This window comes from Seriola aureovittata, chromosome 10 (assembly GCF_021018895.1).
Source record: "Seriola aureovittata isolate HTS-2021-v1 ecotype China chromosome 10, ASM2101889v1, whole genome shotgun sequence".
In the NCBI taxonomy this organism is placed as follows: Eukaryota; Metazoa; Chordata; class Actinopteri; order Carangiformes; family Carangidae; genus Seriola; species Seriola aureovittata.
In genome coordinates this window covers 28,194,723-28,213,410 of record NC_079373.1, presented here as the reverse complement: position 1 = coordinate 28,213,410, position 18,688 = coordinate 28,194,723, and the positions used below count along the sequence as shown (strand labels likewise).

The following is an 18,688-nucleotide window of genomic DNA, read 5'->3' as shown; positions in this document are numbered from 1 at the left end:
TCTTATGTCGGTCATGTGTTGTCTTATCCGTGTCATTTTCTTTCTGACAGGAGCCTTGAAGCAATGTGAAGTCTTCGGCTGCCACGCAAGGAGAGACATCTGCTAGCTTGCAGTTTCTTTTTAGGGTGAGGGGCTTTCCAGTGATATTTGTCACTCTCATTGGAGTCCAGCCATCTCCCCATAAGTGTGTGACCACTCTGCCGACCATTATGCCTCGGGGGGCACACTTAGATGAGGTGGGCTCCACCATCACTGTACTCCCAGGTGACATAGGGACATTACTTGGCAACCTGCCCCACAACAAGTACTCCTGCTGAGGTTGTAGTGTCACTGCCTGTGTCAGCTTGACTGTTCCCACCTTGTCTGGCACATCCTCCCCTCTCCACCTTGTGAGGCCAGCCATCATCTCCAAGAACCGTTCGCATTCTGCAGACTCCTGTCCATTGCATGAGACAAGTTTCCAGTAAGTATCATCCTTCTTCATCTGACGGACTACATACTTCAACAGGTTGGTGCCTACAATGAGTTCATCATTCTGACCAGCAACCACCAAAACTGGTACCATGCACTTAATCCCATACAATGTCAGTTCCATGTCATACATGCACTTTGGGCTCACCCGCACTCCTCCACAACCAACAAGGACAATGTTCTGTGTCATTTCTTGTTGTTGGATCAAGGTATTTTCAGATAAGAGTCTCCGTTCTGCAACCTCACTGATTGTGCAAGCCATCGATCCAGAGTCAAGTAATCCTCGCAGCTGAACAGAACCATTTATGGTCACAGGAGCGTGAAATAATTCACCAAATGCTTCAACCCTGTGGATGTTTTGAACAATTACTGTGGTATCAGGCATTGCTTTGCATATTTTTGAATACACCTCCTTTAAATCTTCACCACATTCGAGGGTTCCCTCTTTGATGCCCACACGTCCCCTCTCCGAGTGTGAGCTATTTAGTTTAAAGGTGCTGTAGCTTGCCCTTCTGTGGGTGGAGACTGGCTGAGGTGGGGTGGGGCATTGCGTCCTGGCCTGCGTTGCCGACATTCTCGCCTCCAGTGACCTGGTCTGAAACAGTTCATGCACAAGTTCTCCTGTCTGCAGTGCATTGTAGTAGAGTGATCAGCTGCCTGACAGACTTTACATCTCCTTTGGGGAGAATTTGCTTGTTCTCTGTTTGGTCTTATATTGACTGCCGTCTGAGTCTTCTGCTCCAAAACACGATCCAGCAGACTGATGAGTGACTGAATGCAAGTACTCTCAGCAGGAGGAGTGGACAATGGCCCTGTCATGTTTTGCTCACAAGTGTGCTCCCTCACATTATCAGTAGATACATCTTCCAGTGTTGAAGCCTGAACGTGAGCACTAACCTGCCTCTGCTGTGGTGGCCGGTATGTTTTACCTTGATTTCTTGTCTTGGCCTCCCTCTGATGTTCAATGAGATGTTCCTGTATTTCATGTGATGTCCATTTCTCTGCCGTTCTGCATTTCAGGACACTGGTGAGTGCAGGGTCAGGGCAATGCTTTACAAACATCATAGTGACTTCATGAGCGGGATCTCCGATATTCTTCCCCTGCCTTCTCAGACACTCATCTGCTACATCCACGGCTTTGTTCAGGCGGATCCAGTAGTCCATGGGGCTTTCTCCAGCCAGAGGTACGGTGTTGTAGAAGTCTGCTAGGGGCATTGAGGAATATGTTACTTCACTGAAATGCTGTTTGAGAATATCAAAAACAAGCTTGGGGTCTTCAGCAGGTTTTAAAGAGGGGATGCTGCGCAAAGTCACCCTTACAACATCTCTAGCCTTTCCCACCAATTTTGACATTATCTCTTGGGAGTGCTCATTGGGTGGAATACCCCTTTTCTTCAGATAGACGTCCATAACTTCCTCCCATTCGTGTACTGTGTGTTTGTCTGTCCCATCACCCCTGAAGTGTGGCGGCTCTTTGACATCTGCCTGCATTACAAGCTTCACCCCTGTCAGGTTTAACTCAGGATGACCTTCCCCTGTGTTTATGTTGGGTGTGGGGACACTTGTGTCATTCTGTTTACCTGTGGTCTTCTGTATCTGGTTTGCAATGCTCTCGCCAATTTGATGTGCTAGTTGAGTTATGAGGTTCCCTATGTCCTGAGAGCTGATATCTTCATTAGTTTTTTGTTGCATGGGAGAGAATTCATCAGCGAGCACGTGAGGGGAAAATGATGTACGAGGACGTACTGCGCTTGCACCTCTCCCCATGCCTGTAAAGCTGAATGGATTAGGCGTCTGCTGTTGTGGGCTAGTGATGTCATGGTGCATGCGAGTGGAAGATAAAACTGGGTGGCCCACTTTGCTGACACCTTTAACTGGAGTGGAATCACCCAAAAACCTGCCTCGCCCCAGAGTCATTACTACACCACCCTCATCATCATTAGGTGGCCTGTTTACATCCCTACCATTAGCCATTTTAACCAAGTAGGTTGACATTCGTACAAAAGTAATGTGGGAAGGTTAGTAACACTTGGCATGCACACAGTCCAAGAAAAAAAACTTAACAAAATCAATTTACAAAAACAAGAGTGTCAATGGCGTTTTTTTTTTTTTTTTTAAGTCTCTACTTATTCCAGCAACCACCGGTGATCACTCTGGCGATGATCCGTGGCGAAGAGATCCGGGTCACGGCACCAATGTAGCCGGAACAGCCTTGAAGTCCCGACAATTCTGCGTTGTGTTCAGGTGCAATATGAGATACCGGACACTGGAGATGCTGCCACGTGAATTTTCTTTATTCTGTTCCCCACAATCTGTAATGTGACATTCTGAGTGTGAGCGTTTACACATTTCCACGACCGGCTACCGCTCTCCATCAGGTTAACGATCACCGACTTTGAAATGAAATAAATTTTAAACTAAACATTCCTCCATAAACAATCAGCTGCACCCATACCTGTAATGTGACATTCTGAGTGTGAGCGTTTACACATTTCCACGACCGGCTACCTAACACACAAAAACAAAGAAACAAAGATAAGGAGAGATGAATTAACATGTGCGCTTAGACGCACCCCTCCGCACCCACACACACACCCACAGGGAGAGCTCCGGCAAGCTAGCTTGCTCTCTTCGTTCAACGTGCAGATGAACAACAAACCATACATGACCTAAAACCTTTACAAACACATCACAGACCAATATTCTCAAATTTAACTGCTTCCAACTACACTTAAAACTTAAAAAATGAACTTTTTAGTTTAAGCTATTTCAAACACTTACCGCTCTCCATCAGGTTAACGATCACTGAGGAGAGGCGGATCTGACATCACAACCGACATCATGGAACTTCAAAATAAAAGTGCTGACTATGAGAATAAAATAACCATAAAATGTGAAGCCAAAATTAATAAATAAGGTTACCTCATTCTGAAAACAATGTTAAATAATGTTGACATAACATAAAAATAATCATAAAAATAAGTCAAAACACATAATAGAAAGGATTTTGGTGAAATTAATAAAATAAAACAAAAAATTATACAAAACTCTTTCCTTGTCCGTTACATATATCACATAAATATCACATATTACACACATTTATATATCACATATATCACACCCAGTCCAACAGGTGACTGAAACCAGGTGAACCCCATCACTCACCTGTACACTCACTCAGCCATTTGAGTAAATAGTAATTCAGAGTTCAGACACACCTACAGAAAACAAACACACACAACCTGTACGGTGACATAGCTCACACTCCTTCTCAGTGACACACACACACACACACACACACACACACATATTTTGCCAACACTGTATGTAACACACACACTTTATGCTAATGAGCTGAGCTTGTTTTGTTCATCAGGAGAAGCATTAAAGCTTGTGATGACACCATAAGGCTGGTTTTCAGCATTGTTCATATGCAGCGTGTGTGTGTGTGTGTGCGTGCGTGTGTGTGTGTGTGTGTGTGTGTGTGTGTGCGTGCGTGTGTGTGTGCGCGTGTGTGTGTGTGTGCGCGCGTGTGTGGGTGTGCGTGCGTGTGTTAGGGTGTGTGTGTGAGTGTGAGTGAGTAAGGGAGGGAGGGGCGGGGTGTTGAGGAGCAGCAGCTGAAGGCAGGCAGCGACAGAAGGCGACGACTCCACAGTTTGACTGGCTGCTGCTCTGAGACCGGCAAGTAAGTTTTTATGTTTTTAAAACCTTTTACATACACACACACACACACACACACACACACACACACACACACACACACACACACACACACTCATTTTACCAACACTGTGTGTACTTGTTTTAATTTACAAAGCCTCTAAACTACAGTGTACTGATGAACAGATAGTTGAACTTTTTCAATAATCGATTCAGTGATCAATTGTTAATAAGTTTGAGTTTCAGATCCACAGATGACTGAACATTTGAAATCTTTGAGAATTATGTGATGATGCATTTCACAAAGGAACCACACAGGAAAGAGAAAGGTTTATTTTGAAAGGGAGAACAAACAAAACAGTTAAACAGTAAAACAGACAAACGTCAGTCTTCATGTCTGTGTTAATGTGCGTGTGCACATGTTGTTGTTTAGTTGTTGTTGATCGGACGTTTCCAGCTGAGCATGTTGATCAGAGTATGTTGTATCTGAGTTTCTGCTTCGTGTTTGTGTTGATGTGAATGTGCAGATGTTGTTAAATAAGCGTCTGATTGGATCTTTCAGAATCAGTTGTATCTGAGTCTCTGCTTCGTGTTTGTGCTGTGGAAGCGTCAGAAGAAGCCGCAGCTCCGTCTCTTCCTGCTGCAGGGATCAGATTCAGATTCTGTGTCTCTGCAGCAGGAAGCTCCTCAGCCTTTTAACTTGGCTTCGGATGTGAGAGTTGAACTCTGAGATTCAGCAGCAACTTCCTCTAAATGTTGCTGCTCGTTTTCCACCAAAGGGAGCATCCCACTCCTTTTCTTCATGCTAAGATCTCATTGTTTTCTTATGCAAATACATTTCTATTCAGGGGCAGAGGGGGGGGGCAGCTCCTTAGTCGTTGCATGGAATCTGTGTTCGGCTTCAGAGAAATGGAACCAGGCTAGAAAAGGCTTTGTTTTGGGCCAATGAATCAGTATTCTTTTGAGGGGAAATCTAAAGGGCTCTTTCAGATACTGCTTGGCCTCCTCGCCCCGCCACCCCCCCCACCCCTCTTCATTGATGGAGGACAGACTGGAGGCCTGCTGAGAGCCGGTTCTCTGCTCATAAAAGACCCGCAGGAGGAGCGAGAAGAACAGGATTTGCTCTGCCAGCTGACATGTGAAAGAAGGCCGGAGCTTTAATGGAGGCCTGAAAGAGGAGGCTGTCATTTCTCAGCACAATAACAACAGAGAGGGGGCGAGGGAGAGAGGGGCTTTATGGGTAATTGACTCTCTCTTTGTCAGAGCAGAGCCAAGAGCCTGAAGTACATCAGAGCTGAGGAGTGTGCAGAGCAGTGACTGTGTGAATACATTAGCCTACTTCTATAATCCTGAGGCTGCTCTCACTACAAAGCTCACATTATGTGGTGGGGGTCAGATCTGATTTTGTTTGGACTAATATCTGGACCATCTGGCCCCCCGAGGCCAGGGTACAGGGTACAGTTAAAGACCAGGATCAGGTCAGCCAACAGACCAGAAACACCTCTGAGCCCCCCCCCCCCCCCCCGCCCCGTCAGAATAGGTTCCTGGGTTGTGTTGTGTTGTTGTGTTGTGATCGTCTCCTTTGTGTCTGTGTATCTGCAGAATGCGAGGTTTATTCTCAGTAACGCTGCTCCTGGTCCTGGTCCTGGTCCTGGTCCTGATGGGCACCACCGAGGCCAACAAGAGAGGAAAGAGTCACAGAGGTGAGGCTTAAACAGGCAGCTGTTAGCTTAGCATGTTAGACTGCTAACATTTATAAATCAGCTGTAAACAGAGTGCAGATGAGGCTGATGGGAACATCTGATCATAAACCATGATACTCTGAATCATATCATGTTGTAATCAGCACCTGAATATACAGTACATATATATATATATATATATATATATATATATATATTTAATGTTTAAAATTTAATGTACAAAATTAGATGTTACATTTCTGGTGCCTTTTTGCTGCAGATATAGTCAGATATAGTGGACTCTGTCCTCTGTTATGAATATTGAGTCTGAGGTGCGGCTCATTACAGCTGTTGTTCTGTCATGAATCATTTTTCCGTCTTCCTCTGTTTGAACTTCATATTTCCCAGAATGCACTTGGAATGAATTAACCAGATGCACAAAGGTTAGAGAGTGAGACAAGTTCCTCATTCCTGTAGAGACAGAACGAGTCACACTGGACTGATCGGTCTGACGGAGCTGTCAGCTGATCCTCAGGTTACCAGAGTCCTGGTTATTTAGACAGACACAAAACTCTGATGAAAGTGTTCATCACTGCAACACACACTCACCTGAACCTCAGACCTGAGCCATATGTTGACCTGATTCAGTGTGACATCACTTCCTGATGCAAATGCTTCATGAGGCAGGAAAAAATTATAATGGGAATTCTAAAGAGAAACTTTTGCTTGTTGAATTCTCTGATTTTCTCTGTTCTCACCAAAATCCAAGCATCACCCTCTGCGATTGAAACATGAAGCCAAAGCCAGAAGCTGCAGTTCCTCTAATGACCACTAGAGTCTGGCTCCAACAGTGAGTCAGTCCCCATAGACTCCCATGTTAAAATGTTCAACTTTACAGCAGAAATAAACATGTTTACAGCCTGGTACACAAACTAATTTCCTCCTTCATGACACCTGTTTATATAACTCACCTGTTTACATTTTATTAAAGTTATGGAGGATTGAGGTCGTGGCCTCTTCGACTCCTCACACGCCCCTCCTCTTTGACCATTTTTAGATTAGCTGAGAGTTAGGGGGCGGAGTCAGATACTGCCAAGATGCCAACGGTGGAGCAGCTCACTCTGAGCTTCAGAAACCTGTGGGTGATATCACAGAGGTGACGTTCATCTTTATTTACAGTCTGTGCTTGAATTTCAGTTTAACACTTGGATGTACCTGCAGGTGTTATGACATCACAGCTAGCCTGGAGCCAGTGCAGTATTAAACTGACTGTGATGTAAAGTTCACAAACACTTCAGGAAACATCTGTCCAGCTGTTAAACTGTAGAAATGAAGAATGTTTACAGATTCTGGAGGAGATGAACCCTTAATTAATCTTAACGAGGTGACATCAGACTCACCTGATGATTGAAAGTAGAGTCTCTCTCTGAGGGGGACTGTAAGGACTCAGGTGTTGCTGTGACTCTGTTCCACCAGCTGGGAAACATGAGAAGTCCAGACCCGCCTCAGAGTGCTCCACTGCAGAGACTCAGTATGGGAAATGTGTCCCAGAGGACGGAGACTGTGGAGACGGACTGAGAGAGGCCACCTGTAAAGACCACACCGACAAGATCCACTGCAGGATCCCCTGCAACTGGAAGAAGGACATCAGTAAGACTCACACCTGACACCTGACACACACCTGAATCTCACCTGACATACAACTGAATCAAACCTGACACACACCTGAATAACACCTGACAGCTGACACACACCTGAATCACACCCGACAAACACCTGAATCACACCTGACACACACCTGAATCACACCTGACACACACCTGAATCACAGCTGTATCCCACCTGACACCAAGGGCGTAGGCTTAGTCTCAACATTGGTAGGGACACAACAACCCCTCCAAACAAAAAAAGACTTTTTAAAGCCGTCAACCAAACGGCTTATTAACATATAAGATCTGAATTTACATTAGAAATGTATTTACATTTAAATAAAACTAACAGGAACAGATCAAAGATGGAAGTTTTGAGAATTTATCCTGTGTTTCAATAACTTACACGTTCACATCAGAATAGCTGGACTGTGGTTACGATAAATGTAGGTTAGTCAATTAATCCATATCTTATTTTAAAACTTAAAACCCTTAAGATTCATCATTGAATTCCTTAATGGCCATATTTTCATAGATTTCTTGAAAGAAATTAAATTCATACTTTGATATATCCACCATTTTATGTTTATTCCTGCTAGCAGCCTGACTGTTAGCAACCTGACAGCTAGCCTACAGAGGACAGAAGCCAGGGTTGACATTTTCCTGGTGACGTTAGGTACCAATGTGATATTCTCTCATGATGTGAGCCTTCAGATAGTCCCTGCCCTTTCTGTCAATCAATGCTAGCATGTCCAAATCGGTTGTCTTGGAGACGTATCATCTTGGAGGCCACATTGGAATGATCTAATATGACTTCACTCCAAACATAGTACAAACAAATTCACTCACACATTGGTAGGGACAATTCTGTCCTCCCAAAATATTGGTAGGGACATGTCCCCACTGTCCATATGCAAACCTACGTCCTTTCCTGAACACACCTGAATCACACCTGTAGTGATGCTGAAGAGACTTAACGAACATAGAGCAGATATTTGACTGGAGGGTGTTTGACTTTAGTAAAAATTAGAGAAAACTCAGCTGATGATTGAATAATTTATTTTCTAATGTTAACATGATGTTAGGTCTGTATGATCTGGATCTGAGTCTCTGTGGAGCATTTGATTACAAATGGCGACACCTTCAGGTCAAACAGAATAATACAGCTGCTCTCATTATACAAACTGATCAAACAGGTTTACAGCTCTGACGTTAAACCCTGACTGGCATGGTTTCCATAGCATTCTGACCAGAGTCAAACTTCATTGAACTGGATGATGTTGAAGTGTCAGTTCATCTCAACAGGTTCTGATCACCTGAGTAAACCAAACACTGACTGACTGACTGACTGACTGACTTACTGACTGACTAATGATGTTTCCACCAGGGAGAAAGAGAGAGAAGGTTTTGTACTAACTGCTATGACCACCTCTACATATCGTCAAGACAAGACCTGCCTCTAACTGAAGTCTGTTACATGATGAGAGTGTGCGCCCTAGTAGTTCACCTGAAGAGCCTATAAAGATAGTTAAAAAAGAAAGTCTTCTAGTGTTTATAGGTGAATCCAACTGAAATCAAAGCTCAGTCCTTGTGTTTGATTCATGTGTTTGGTCATTTTGACAAAAGACGTTGCTGTTATAACATCAGGATTTGACCAGAGGTCCAGACATGTACAATGTATGGCATAATCTTGTTTATACATTACTAAACTATGACATTTTTTGATGTTTTTATGCCTCACTATACTATAACTTTTTACACCTTACTATTCTGTGAGGTTTTTTTTTACGTTTTTATGCATTAGTATACTATGATGTTTTTTAAGTTTTTACACTTTACTATACTATGAGGTTTTCTGATGTTTTTATGCCTTACTATACGATGACATTTTTATGCCTTAGTATACTATGACGTTTTCATGCCTTTATGACTAACTATAATATTAGTGTTTTTGATGTTTTTATGCCTAAGTATACTATGAAATGTTTTTTGACGTTTTTACACCTTATAATCTGAAGATTTTTGACATTTTCATGCCTGACTATACAATGAGGTTTTATGACTTACTATATATATTATATTTTTTGACGTTTTTATGCCTTACTCTGCGATCATGTTTTTTGACATTTCTATGACTTATTATAATGTTAAAGTATTTGACGTCTTCATGACTTACTATACTATGATGTTTTTTGACATTTTGATGTCTTATACTACGACATTTTTTTTTACTTTTAATTTTTTTTGAAATTTTCATGCCTTACTATACAATTACTTTTTATGACTAACAATGATATTAAATTTTTTTTACGTTTTTGTCTTACTATAGAATGATGCTTTTTGACATCGCTATGAATTACTCTACTATGACTTTTTGTGCCATGCTATAATATTTTTTTTGACGTTTTGATGCCTTACTATACAGTAACGTTTTTTGCCTTTTTTATGTCTTACTATAAAATGATGCTTTCTGACATATTATGCCTTACTATACTATTTTGTATTTTGACATTTCTGATTAACTATGATGTTAAATTTTTTGAAGTCTTAATGACTTACTATACTTTGACTTTTTATGCCTTACTATATTACGTTTTTTGACATTTTGAAGCCTTACTGTACTATGATGTTTTTTTGACTTTTTTATGCCATAGTATACTTGACGTTTTTTGATGTTTTCATGTCTTACTATAGTATGACTTTTTTTTTACTTTATTCATGTCTTAGTATACTATGACGTTTTTTTTACTTTATTCATGTCTTACTATTGTATGACTTTTTTTGACATTTTCGTGCCTTAGCATACTATGATGTTTTTTGACGTTTTCATGACCTACTATACTACAACGTTTTTTTTAAACTTTTTTCATGTCTTACTATAGTATGACTTTTTTTTACGTCTTCATGCCTTAATATAATATGATGTTTTTTGACGTTTTCATGACCTACTATACAAAAGTAGTATTAGATTTTTGATAGGGACAACATATGATGTATTGCCAACTCCCCAGAACCTAAAACTCTGGGTAAAGGATATGTCAGATGAGGCAGTAAGATCCAGTCAGTGGATTTGGATGAGAAGAAGTAATGGTAGCTGGGGGCCCAGCAGGGGGAGCACTTAGGATAGACAGACTCTTAGGAGAAGCAAGGAAGAAATCCAGTAGGAGGAAGTGTTTTTTAAGTGGGGGATATGGCCTGTGTGAGTCTATTTGAGACCATGCGGTTAGTCCAGGTGAGTTGGCCTGTATTGTTTGTTTGTATTGTTTTGAATTGGTCTGTAGTCTGTCTTTGACTGTTTAGGTGAGTTGTATTGTCTTGGAGAGTGGGGGAGTAGGGGGAGGTAGAGCAGAGCCTAATCCGGTGGGGGAGAGTTTAGCCCAACAAGGCATCTCTCCCTGACTCTACCTCCCTCATTCAAAATGGCTGCCACTTTAAAAAAAAAAACTCTAGTCCTACACAACAGAACAGAACTGTTTGGGGGAGTTTGTTTGCTGAATCTGCTAGTGTGTTTTGTCAGAGTTGATGATGGTGTTGTTTGTGGTAGCATAGGCAAGATAAAGGAGAAAATAGTGGTGGTGTGTGGAGCAGTGATGGCTGGCATTAGGGGAGTGACTCTGGGACGCCAGTGATCACTGTCTAGCCTCCTGGAGGTGTCGTGGGACCAACTAGACGAAACACTGGTGAAAGGAGGTTCCCACCTGGTGACCCCAAAGACATGTTAGTTATCACTGCTCATTAGTCTGTATAGCTAAATTAATAGTTATCATAGGACATGTTAAGCTTAGGGAGCTATTCACTGAGTCTGGTCCATTTTCTGTAGCACAAGTTTCTTGTGTTTACCTTAAAAATACTATGGTGTTTTTTTTACTTTTTCCATGTCTTACTATACTGACTTTTTTTTTAACGTTTTTATGTCTTAGTATAGTATGACGTTTTTTGACATTTTCAGGACTTACGATACTATGACATTTTTTTGGCCTTTTTTCATGTCTTACTATAAGTATAACGTTTTTTGACGTTTTTATGCCTTACTATACTATGATGTTTTTTAACTTTTTCCATGTCCTACTATACTGACTTTTTTTTTTACGTTTTAAAGACTTACTATTCTATGACGTTTTTTTACTTTTTTCATGTCTTACTATACTATAACTTTTTTTTGACGTTTTCATGACTTACTATACTATGACTTTTTTTTTTACTTTTTTCATGTCTTACTATACTATAACTTTTTTTGACGTTTTCATGTCTTACTATACTATGACGTTTTTTTTTACTTTTTTCATGTTTTACTATACTATAACTTTTTTTTGACGTTTTCATGTCTTACTATACTACAACGTTTTTTTTTTACGTTTTTCATGTTTTACTATACTATGACTTTTTTTAAACTTTTTTCATGTCTTACTATACTATGACTTTTTTTTTACTTTTTTCAAGTCTTGCTATACTATGACTTTTTGTGACGTCTTCATGACTTATTATACTATGACTTTTTTTAAATTTTCATGACTTACTATACTATGACTTTTTTTTTACTTTTTTCAAGTCTTGCTATACTATGAACTTTTTTTGACGTTTTCATGTCTTACTATACTATGACTTTTTTTTACTTTTTTCATGACTTACTATATGACGTTTTTAAAAATTTTTTCATGTCTTACTATACTATGACGTTTTCTTTACTTTTTTCATGAATTACTATAGTATGACGTTTTTTGACATTTTTGTGCCTTAGTATATTATGACGTTTTTTTTTTTTTTCATGTCTTAATATACTATGACTTTTTTTGACGTTTTCGTGACTTACTATACTATGACTTTTTTTTTACTTTTTTCATGTCTTACTATAGTATGACTTTTTTTTGACGTTTTCATGACTTATTATACTATGACATTTTTTTTCTATTTTTTTATGTCTTAATATACTATGACTTTTTTTGATGTTTTCGTGACTTACTATACGATGTTTTTTTTTTTTATTTCTTACTATACTATGACGTTTTTTGACCTTTTCATGACTTATTATACTATGACATTTTTTTTCTATTTTTTTATGTCTTAATATACTATGACTTTTTTTGACGTTTTCGTGACTTACTATACTATGATGTTTTTTGACTTTTTCATGTCTTACTATACTATGACTTTTTTTTTTTTTACGTTTTCATGTCTTACTATACAATGATTTTTTTTTTTTTTTTTTTTTTTCTTACTATACTATGACGTTTTTTGACCTTTTCATGACTTACTATACAATGACATTTTTTTTCTATTTTTTTATGTCTTAATATACTATGACTTTTTTTGATGTTTTCATGACTTACTATACTATGACTTTTTTTTGATGTTTTCGTGACTTACTATACTATGACTTTTTTTTGACATTTTCATGACTTACTATACTATGATTATTTTTTTATTTTTCATGTCTTAATATACTATGACTTTTTTTGATGTTTTCATGACTTACTATACTATGACTTTTTTTTGACATTTTCATGACTTACTATACTATGAACTATTTTTTATTTTTTCATGACTTACTATACTATGAACTTTTTTGACGTTTTCATGACTTACTATACTATGAACTATTTTATATTTTTTCATGACTTACTATACTATGAACTTTTTTTGACATTTTCATGTCTTACTATACTATGACTTTTTTTAAATTTTCATGACTTACTATACTATGACGTTTTTTTTAATTTTTTCATGTCTTACTATACTATGACGTTTTTTTTACTTTTTTCATGAATTACTATAGTATGACTTTTTTTTGACGTTTTCATGACTTACTATGCAATGATTTTTTTTTTTTTTTTTTTCTTACTATACTATGACGTTTTTTGACCTTTTCATGACTTACTATACAATGACATTTTTTTATTTTTCATGTCTTAATATACTATGACTTTTTTTGATGTTTTCGTGACTTACTATACAATGTTTTTTTTTTTATTTCTTACTATACTATGACGTTTTTTGACCTTTTCATGACTTATTATACTATGACATTTTTTTTCTATTTTTTTATGTCTTAATATACTATGACTTTTTTTTGACGTTTTCGTGACTTACTATACGATGATGTTTTTTGACTTTTTCATGTCTTACTATACTATGACTTTTTTTTGACGTTTTCATGACTTACTATACAATGATTTTTTTTTTTTTTTTTTTTATGTCTTAATATACTATGAACTTTTTTTGACGTTTTCATGTCTTACTATACTATGACTTTTTTTTACTTTTTTCATGACTTACTATATGACGTTTTTAAAAATTTTTTCATGTCTTACTATACTATGACGTTTTCTTTACTTTTTTCATGAATTACTATAGTATGACTTTTTTTTGACATTTTTGTGCCTTAGTATATTATGACGTTTTTTTTTTTTTTCATGTCTTAATATACTATGACTTTTTTTGACGTTTTCGTGACTTACTATACTATGACTTTTTTTTTACTTTTTTCATGTCTTACTATAGTATGACTTTTTTTTGACGTTTTCATGACTTATTATACTATGACATTTTTTTTCTATTTTTTTATGTCTTATATACTATGACTTTTTTTTGACGTTTTCATGACTTACTATACTATGACTTTTTTTTTTTTTTTTATTTCTTACTATACTATGACGTTTTTTGACCTTTTCATGACTTACTATACTATGACATTTTTTTTCTATTTTTTTATGTCTTAATATACTATGACTTTTTTTGACGTTTTCGTGACTTACTATACTATGATGTTTTTTGACTTTTTCATGTCTTACTATACTATGACTTTTTTTTTTACGTTTTCATGTCTTACTATACAATGATTTTTTTTTTTTTTTTTTTTTTCTTACTATACTATGACGTTTTTTGACCTTTTCATGACTTACTATACAATGACATTTTTTTTCTATTTTTTTATGTCTTAATATACTATGACTTTTTTTGATGTTTTCATGACTTACTATACTATGATTATTTTTTTATTTTTCATGTCTTAATATACTATGACTTTTTTTGATGTTTTCATGACTTACTATACTATGATTATTTTTTTATTTTTCATGTCTTAATATACTATGACTTTTTTTGATGTTTTCGTGACTTACTATACAATGTTTTTTTTTATTTTTTCATGACTTACTATACTATGAACTATTTTTTATTTTTTCATGACTTACTATACTATGAACTTTTTTTGACGTTTTCATGACTTACTATACTATGAACTATTTTATATTTTTTCATGACTTACTATACTATGACTTTTTTTTGACATTTTCATGTCTTACTATACTATGACTTTTTTTAATTTTCATGACTTACTATACTATGACTTTTTTTTTAATTTTTTCATGTCCTACTATACTATGACTTTTAAAAAAAAATTTCATTTCTCACTATAGTATGACTTTTTTTTGACGTTTTCATGACTTACTATGCAATGATTTTTTTTTTTTTTTTTTTTCTTACTATACTATGACGTTTTTTGACCTTTTCATGACTTACTATACAATGACATTTTTTTTCTATTTTTTTATGTCTTAATATACTATGACTTTTTTTGATGTTTTCATGACTTACTATACGATGTTTTTTTTTTTTATTTCTTACTATACTATGACGTTTTTTGACCTTTTCATGACTTATTATACTATGACATTTTTTTTCTATTTTTTTATGTCTTAATATACTATGACTTTTTTTTGACGTTTTCATGACTTACTATACGATGATGTTTTTTGACTTTTTCATGTCTTACTATACTATGACTTTTTTTTGACGTTTTCATGACTTACTATACAATGATTTTTTTTTTTTTTTTTCATGTCTTAATATACTATGACTTTTTTTTTTAATGTTTTCATGTCTTACTATACTATGATTATTTTTTTATTTTTCATGTCTTAATATAGTATGACTTTTCAAAAAAATTTTCATGTTTTACTATACTATGACTTTTTAAAAAAATCTTCATGTCTTACTATACTATGAACTTTTTTTGAAGTTTTCATGACTTACTATACTATGACTTTTTAAAAAAAATATCATGTCTCACTATAGTATTACCTTTTTTGACGTTTTCATGACTTACTATACTATGAACTATTTTATATTTTTTCATGTCTTACTATACTATGAACTTTTTTTGACGTTTTAATGACTTACTATACTATGATTTTTTTTTTATTTTTCATGTCTTAATATAGTATGACTTTTCAAAAAAATTTTCATGTTTTACTATACTATGACTTTTTAAAAAAATCTATCATGTCTCACTATAGTATTACCTTTTTTGACGTTTTCATGACTTACTATACTATGACTTTTTTTTGACATTTTCATGACTTACTATACTATGAATTATTTTTTATTTTTTCATGTCTTACTATACTATGACTTTTTTGACGTTTTCATGACTTACTATACTATGAACTATTTTTTATTTTTTCATGACTTACTATACTATGACTTTTTTTGACGTTTTCATGACTTACTATACTATGACTTTTTTTTGACATTTTCATGACTTACTATACTATGAACTATTTTTTTTTTTTTTCATGTCTTACTATAGTATGACTTTTTTGACGTTTTCATGACTTACTATACTATGAACTATTTTATATTTTTTCATGTCTTACTATACTATGACTTTTTTTTGACGTTTTCATGACTTACTATACTATGACTTTTTTTTACATTTTTCAAGTCTTACTATACTATGACTTTTTTTTTTAATTTTCATGTCTTAGTTTAGTATGACGTTTTGTGACGTCTTCATGACTTATTATACTATGACCTTTTTTGACGTTTTAATGACTTACTATACTATGATTTTTTTTAAATGTTTTCATGTCTTACTATACTATGACTTTTTAAAAAATTTTTCATGTCTTGCTATAGTATGACTTTTTAAAAAAATTTTCATGTGTCACTATAGTATGACCTTTTTTGACGTTTTCATGACTTACTAAACTATGACGTTTTTTTACTTTTTTCATGTCTTACTATACTATGACTTTTTTTTTTACTTTTTTCATGACTTACTATACTATGACTTTTTAAAAAATTTTTCATATCTTACTATACTATGACGTTTTTTAAAACGTTTTTCATGTCTTTCTATACTAGGATCTTTTTGGACGTTTTCATGACTTACCATACTGTCACATTTTTTTTTTTACTTTTTTCAAGTCTTACTATACTATGACTTTTTTTTCAATTTTCATGTCTTAGTATAGTATGACGTTTTTTTAACGTTTTCATGACTTACTATACTATGACGTTTTTTTACTTTTTTAATTTCTTATTATACTACGTTTTTTTTTTTACTTTTTTCAAGTCTTACTATACTATGACTTTTTTTTCAATTTTCATGTTTTACTATACTATGACGTTTTTTTAAAAATTTTCATGTCTTACTATACTATGACTTTTCAAAAAAAATTTCATGTCTCACTATAGTATGACTTTTTTTTACCTTTTCATGACTTACTATACTATGACGTTTTTTTAAATTTTTTCATGTCTCACTATAGGATGACGTTTTTTTGACGTTTTCATGACTTACTATACTATGAACTTTTTTTGACGTTTTAATGACTTACTATACTATGATTTTTTTATAATGTTTTCATGTCTTACTATAGTATGACTTTTTAAAAAAATTTTCATGTCTTACTATAGTATGACCTTTTTTGACGTTTTCATGACTTACTATACTATGACTTTTTAAAAAATTTTTCATATCTTACTATACTATGACGTTTTTTAAAACGTTTTTCATGTCTTTCTATACTAGGATCTTTTTGGACGTTTTCATGACTTACCATACTGTCACATTTTTTTTTTTACTTTTTTCAAGTCTTACTGTACTATGACTTTTTTTTCAATTTTCATGTCTTAGTATAGTATGACTTTTTTTTAATGTTTTCATGACTTACTCTACTATGAACTATTTTTTATTTTTTCATGTCTTACTATACTATGACTTTTTTTGACGTTTTCATGACTTACTATACTATGAACTATTTTATATTTTTTCATGTCTTACTATACTATGACTTTTTTTTTACGTTTTCATGACTTACTATACTATGACTTTTGTTTTACATTTTTCAAGTCTTAATATACTATGACTTTTTTTTTTAATTTTCATGTCTTAGTTTAGTATGACGTTTTGTGACATTTTCATGACTTACTATACTATGAACTTTTTTTGACGTTTTAATGACTTACTATACTATGATTTTTTTAAATGTTTTCATGTCTTACTATAGTATGACTTTTTAAAAAATTTTCATGTGTCACTATATTATGACTTTTTTTGACGTTTTCATGACTTACTAAACTATGACGTTTTTTTACTTTTTTCATGTCTTTCTATACTAGGATCTTTTTGGACGTTTTCATGACTTACCATACTGTCACATTTTTTTTTTTACTTTTTTCAAGTCTTACTATACTATGACTTTTTTTTCAATTTTCATGTATGACGTTTTTTTAACGTTTTCATGACTTACTATACTATGACGTTTTTTTTACTTTTTTAATTTCTTATTATACTACTTTTTTTTTTTTAACGTTTTTCATGTCTTACTATACTATGACGTTTTTTTTACGTTTTTCAGGTCTTACTTTACTATAACTTTTTTTTGACGTTTTCATGTCTTACTATACTATGACGTTTTTTGACTTTTTCATGTCTTACTATACTATGACGTTTTTTTACGTTTTTAATTTCTTACTATAGTATGACGTTTTTTGACGTTTTCATGTCTTACTATACTATGACTCTTTATAAATGTTCATGATTTACTATACTATGACGTTTTTTAAAAAATTTTCCTGTCTTACTATACTATGACTTTTCAAAAAAAATTTCATGTCTCACTATAGTATGACTTTTTTTTTACCTTTTCATGTCTCAGTATAGTATGACGTTTTTTTGACGTTTTCATGACTTACTATACTATGGCATTTTTTTTCTATTTTTTTATGTCCTACTATACTATGACGTTTTTTGACGTTTTCATGACTTATTATACTATGACGTTTTTTAAAAATTTTTCATGTCTTAATATACTATGACGTTTTTTTAACCTTTTTCATGACTTAATATACTATGACTTTTTTTGACGTTTTCATGTCCTACTATACTATGACTTTTTTAAAATGTTTTCATCTCTTACTATAGTATGACTTTTTTAAAGT

At 34.6% G+C, this 18,688-nt stretch overlaps 1 protein-coding gene and 1 long non-coding RNA gene across 3 annotated transcripts in view; one reads left to right on the top strand and one right to left on the bottom strand.

Annotated features, from left to right (window-relative positions):
- Positions 1 to 2,742: 2,742 nt before the first annotated feature.
- On the bottom strand, positions 2,743 to 3,529 carry LOC130176502 (uncharacterized). The gene is made up of 2 exons (XR_008828878.1): positions 2,927 to 3,529; positions 2,743 to 2,783 (listed from the first exon to the last, which is right to left on the bottom strand). It is a non-coding gene; the product is annotated as an uncharacterized LOC130176502 (long non-coding RNA).
- A 543-nt stretch (positions 3,530 to 4,072) lies between these two features.
- The window catches only part of mdkb (midkine b), a 33,533-nt gene continuing 18,917 nt past the window's right edge, over positions 4,073 to 18,688 (top strand). Inside the window, exons 1-3 of one of the 2 annotated variants that reach the window (XM_056386189.1) lie at positions 4,073 to 4,156; positions 5,734 to 5,834; positions 7,290 to 7,463. In XM_056386189.1, coding sequence (XP_056242164.1) covers positions 5,735 to 5,834; positions 7,290 to 7,463 — 274 coding nt within the window. In that variant the 5' untranslated portion in view covers positions 4,073 to 4,156; position 5,734. The remainder of the gene's footprint in view (positions 4,157 to 5,733; positions 5,835 to 7,289; positions 7,464 to 18,688) is intronic. The other variant, XM_056386190.1, reaches the window with a different exon arrangement.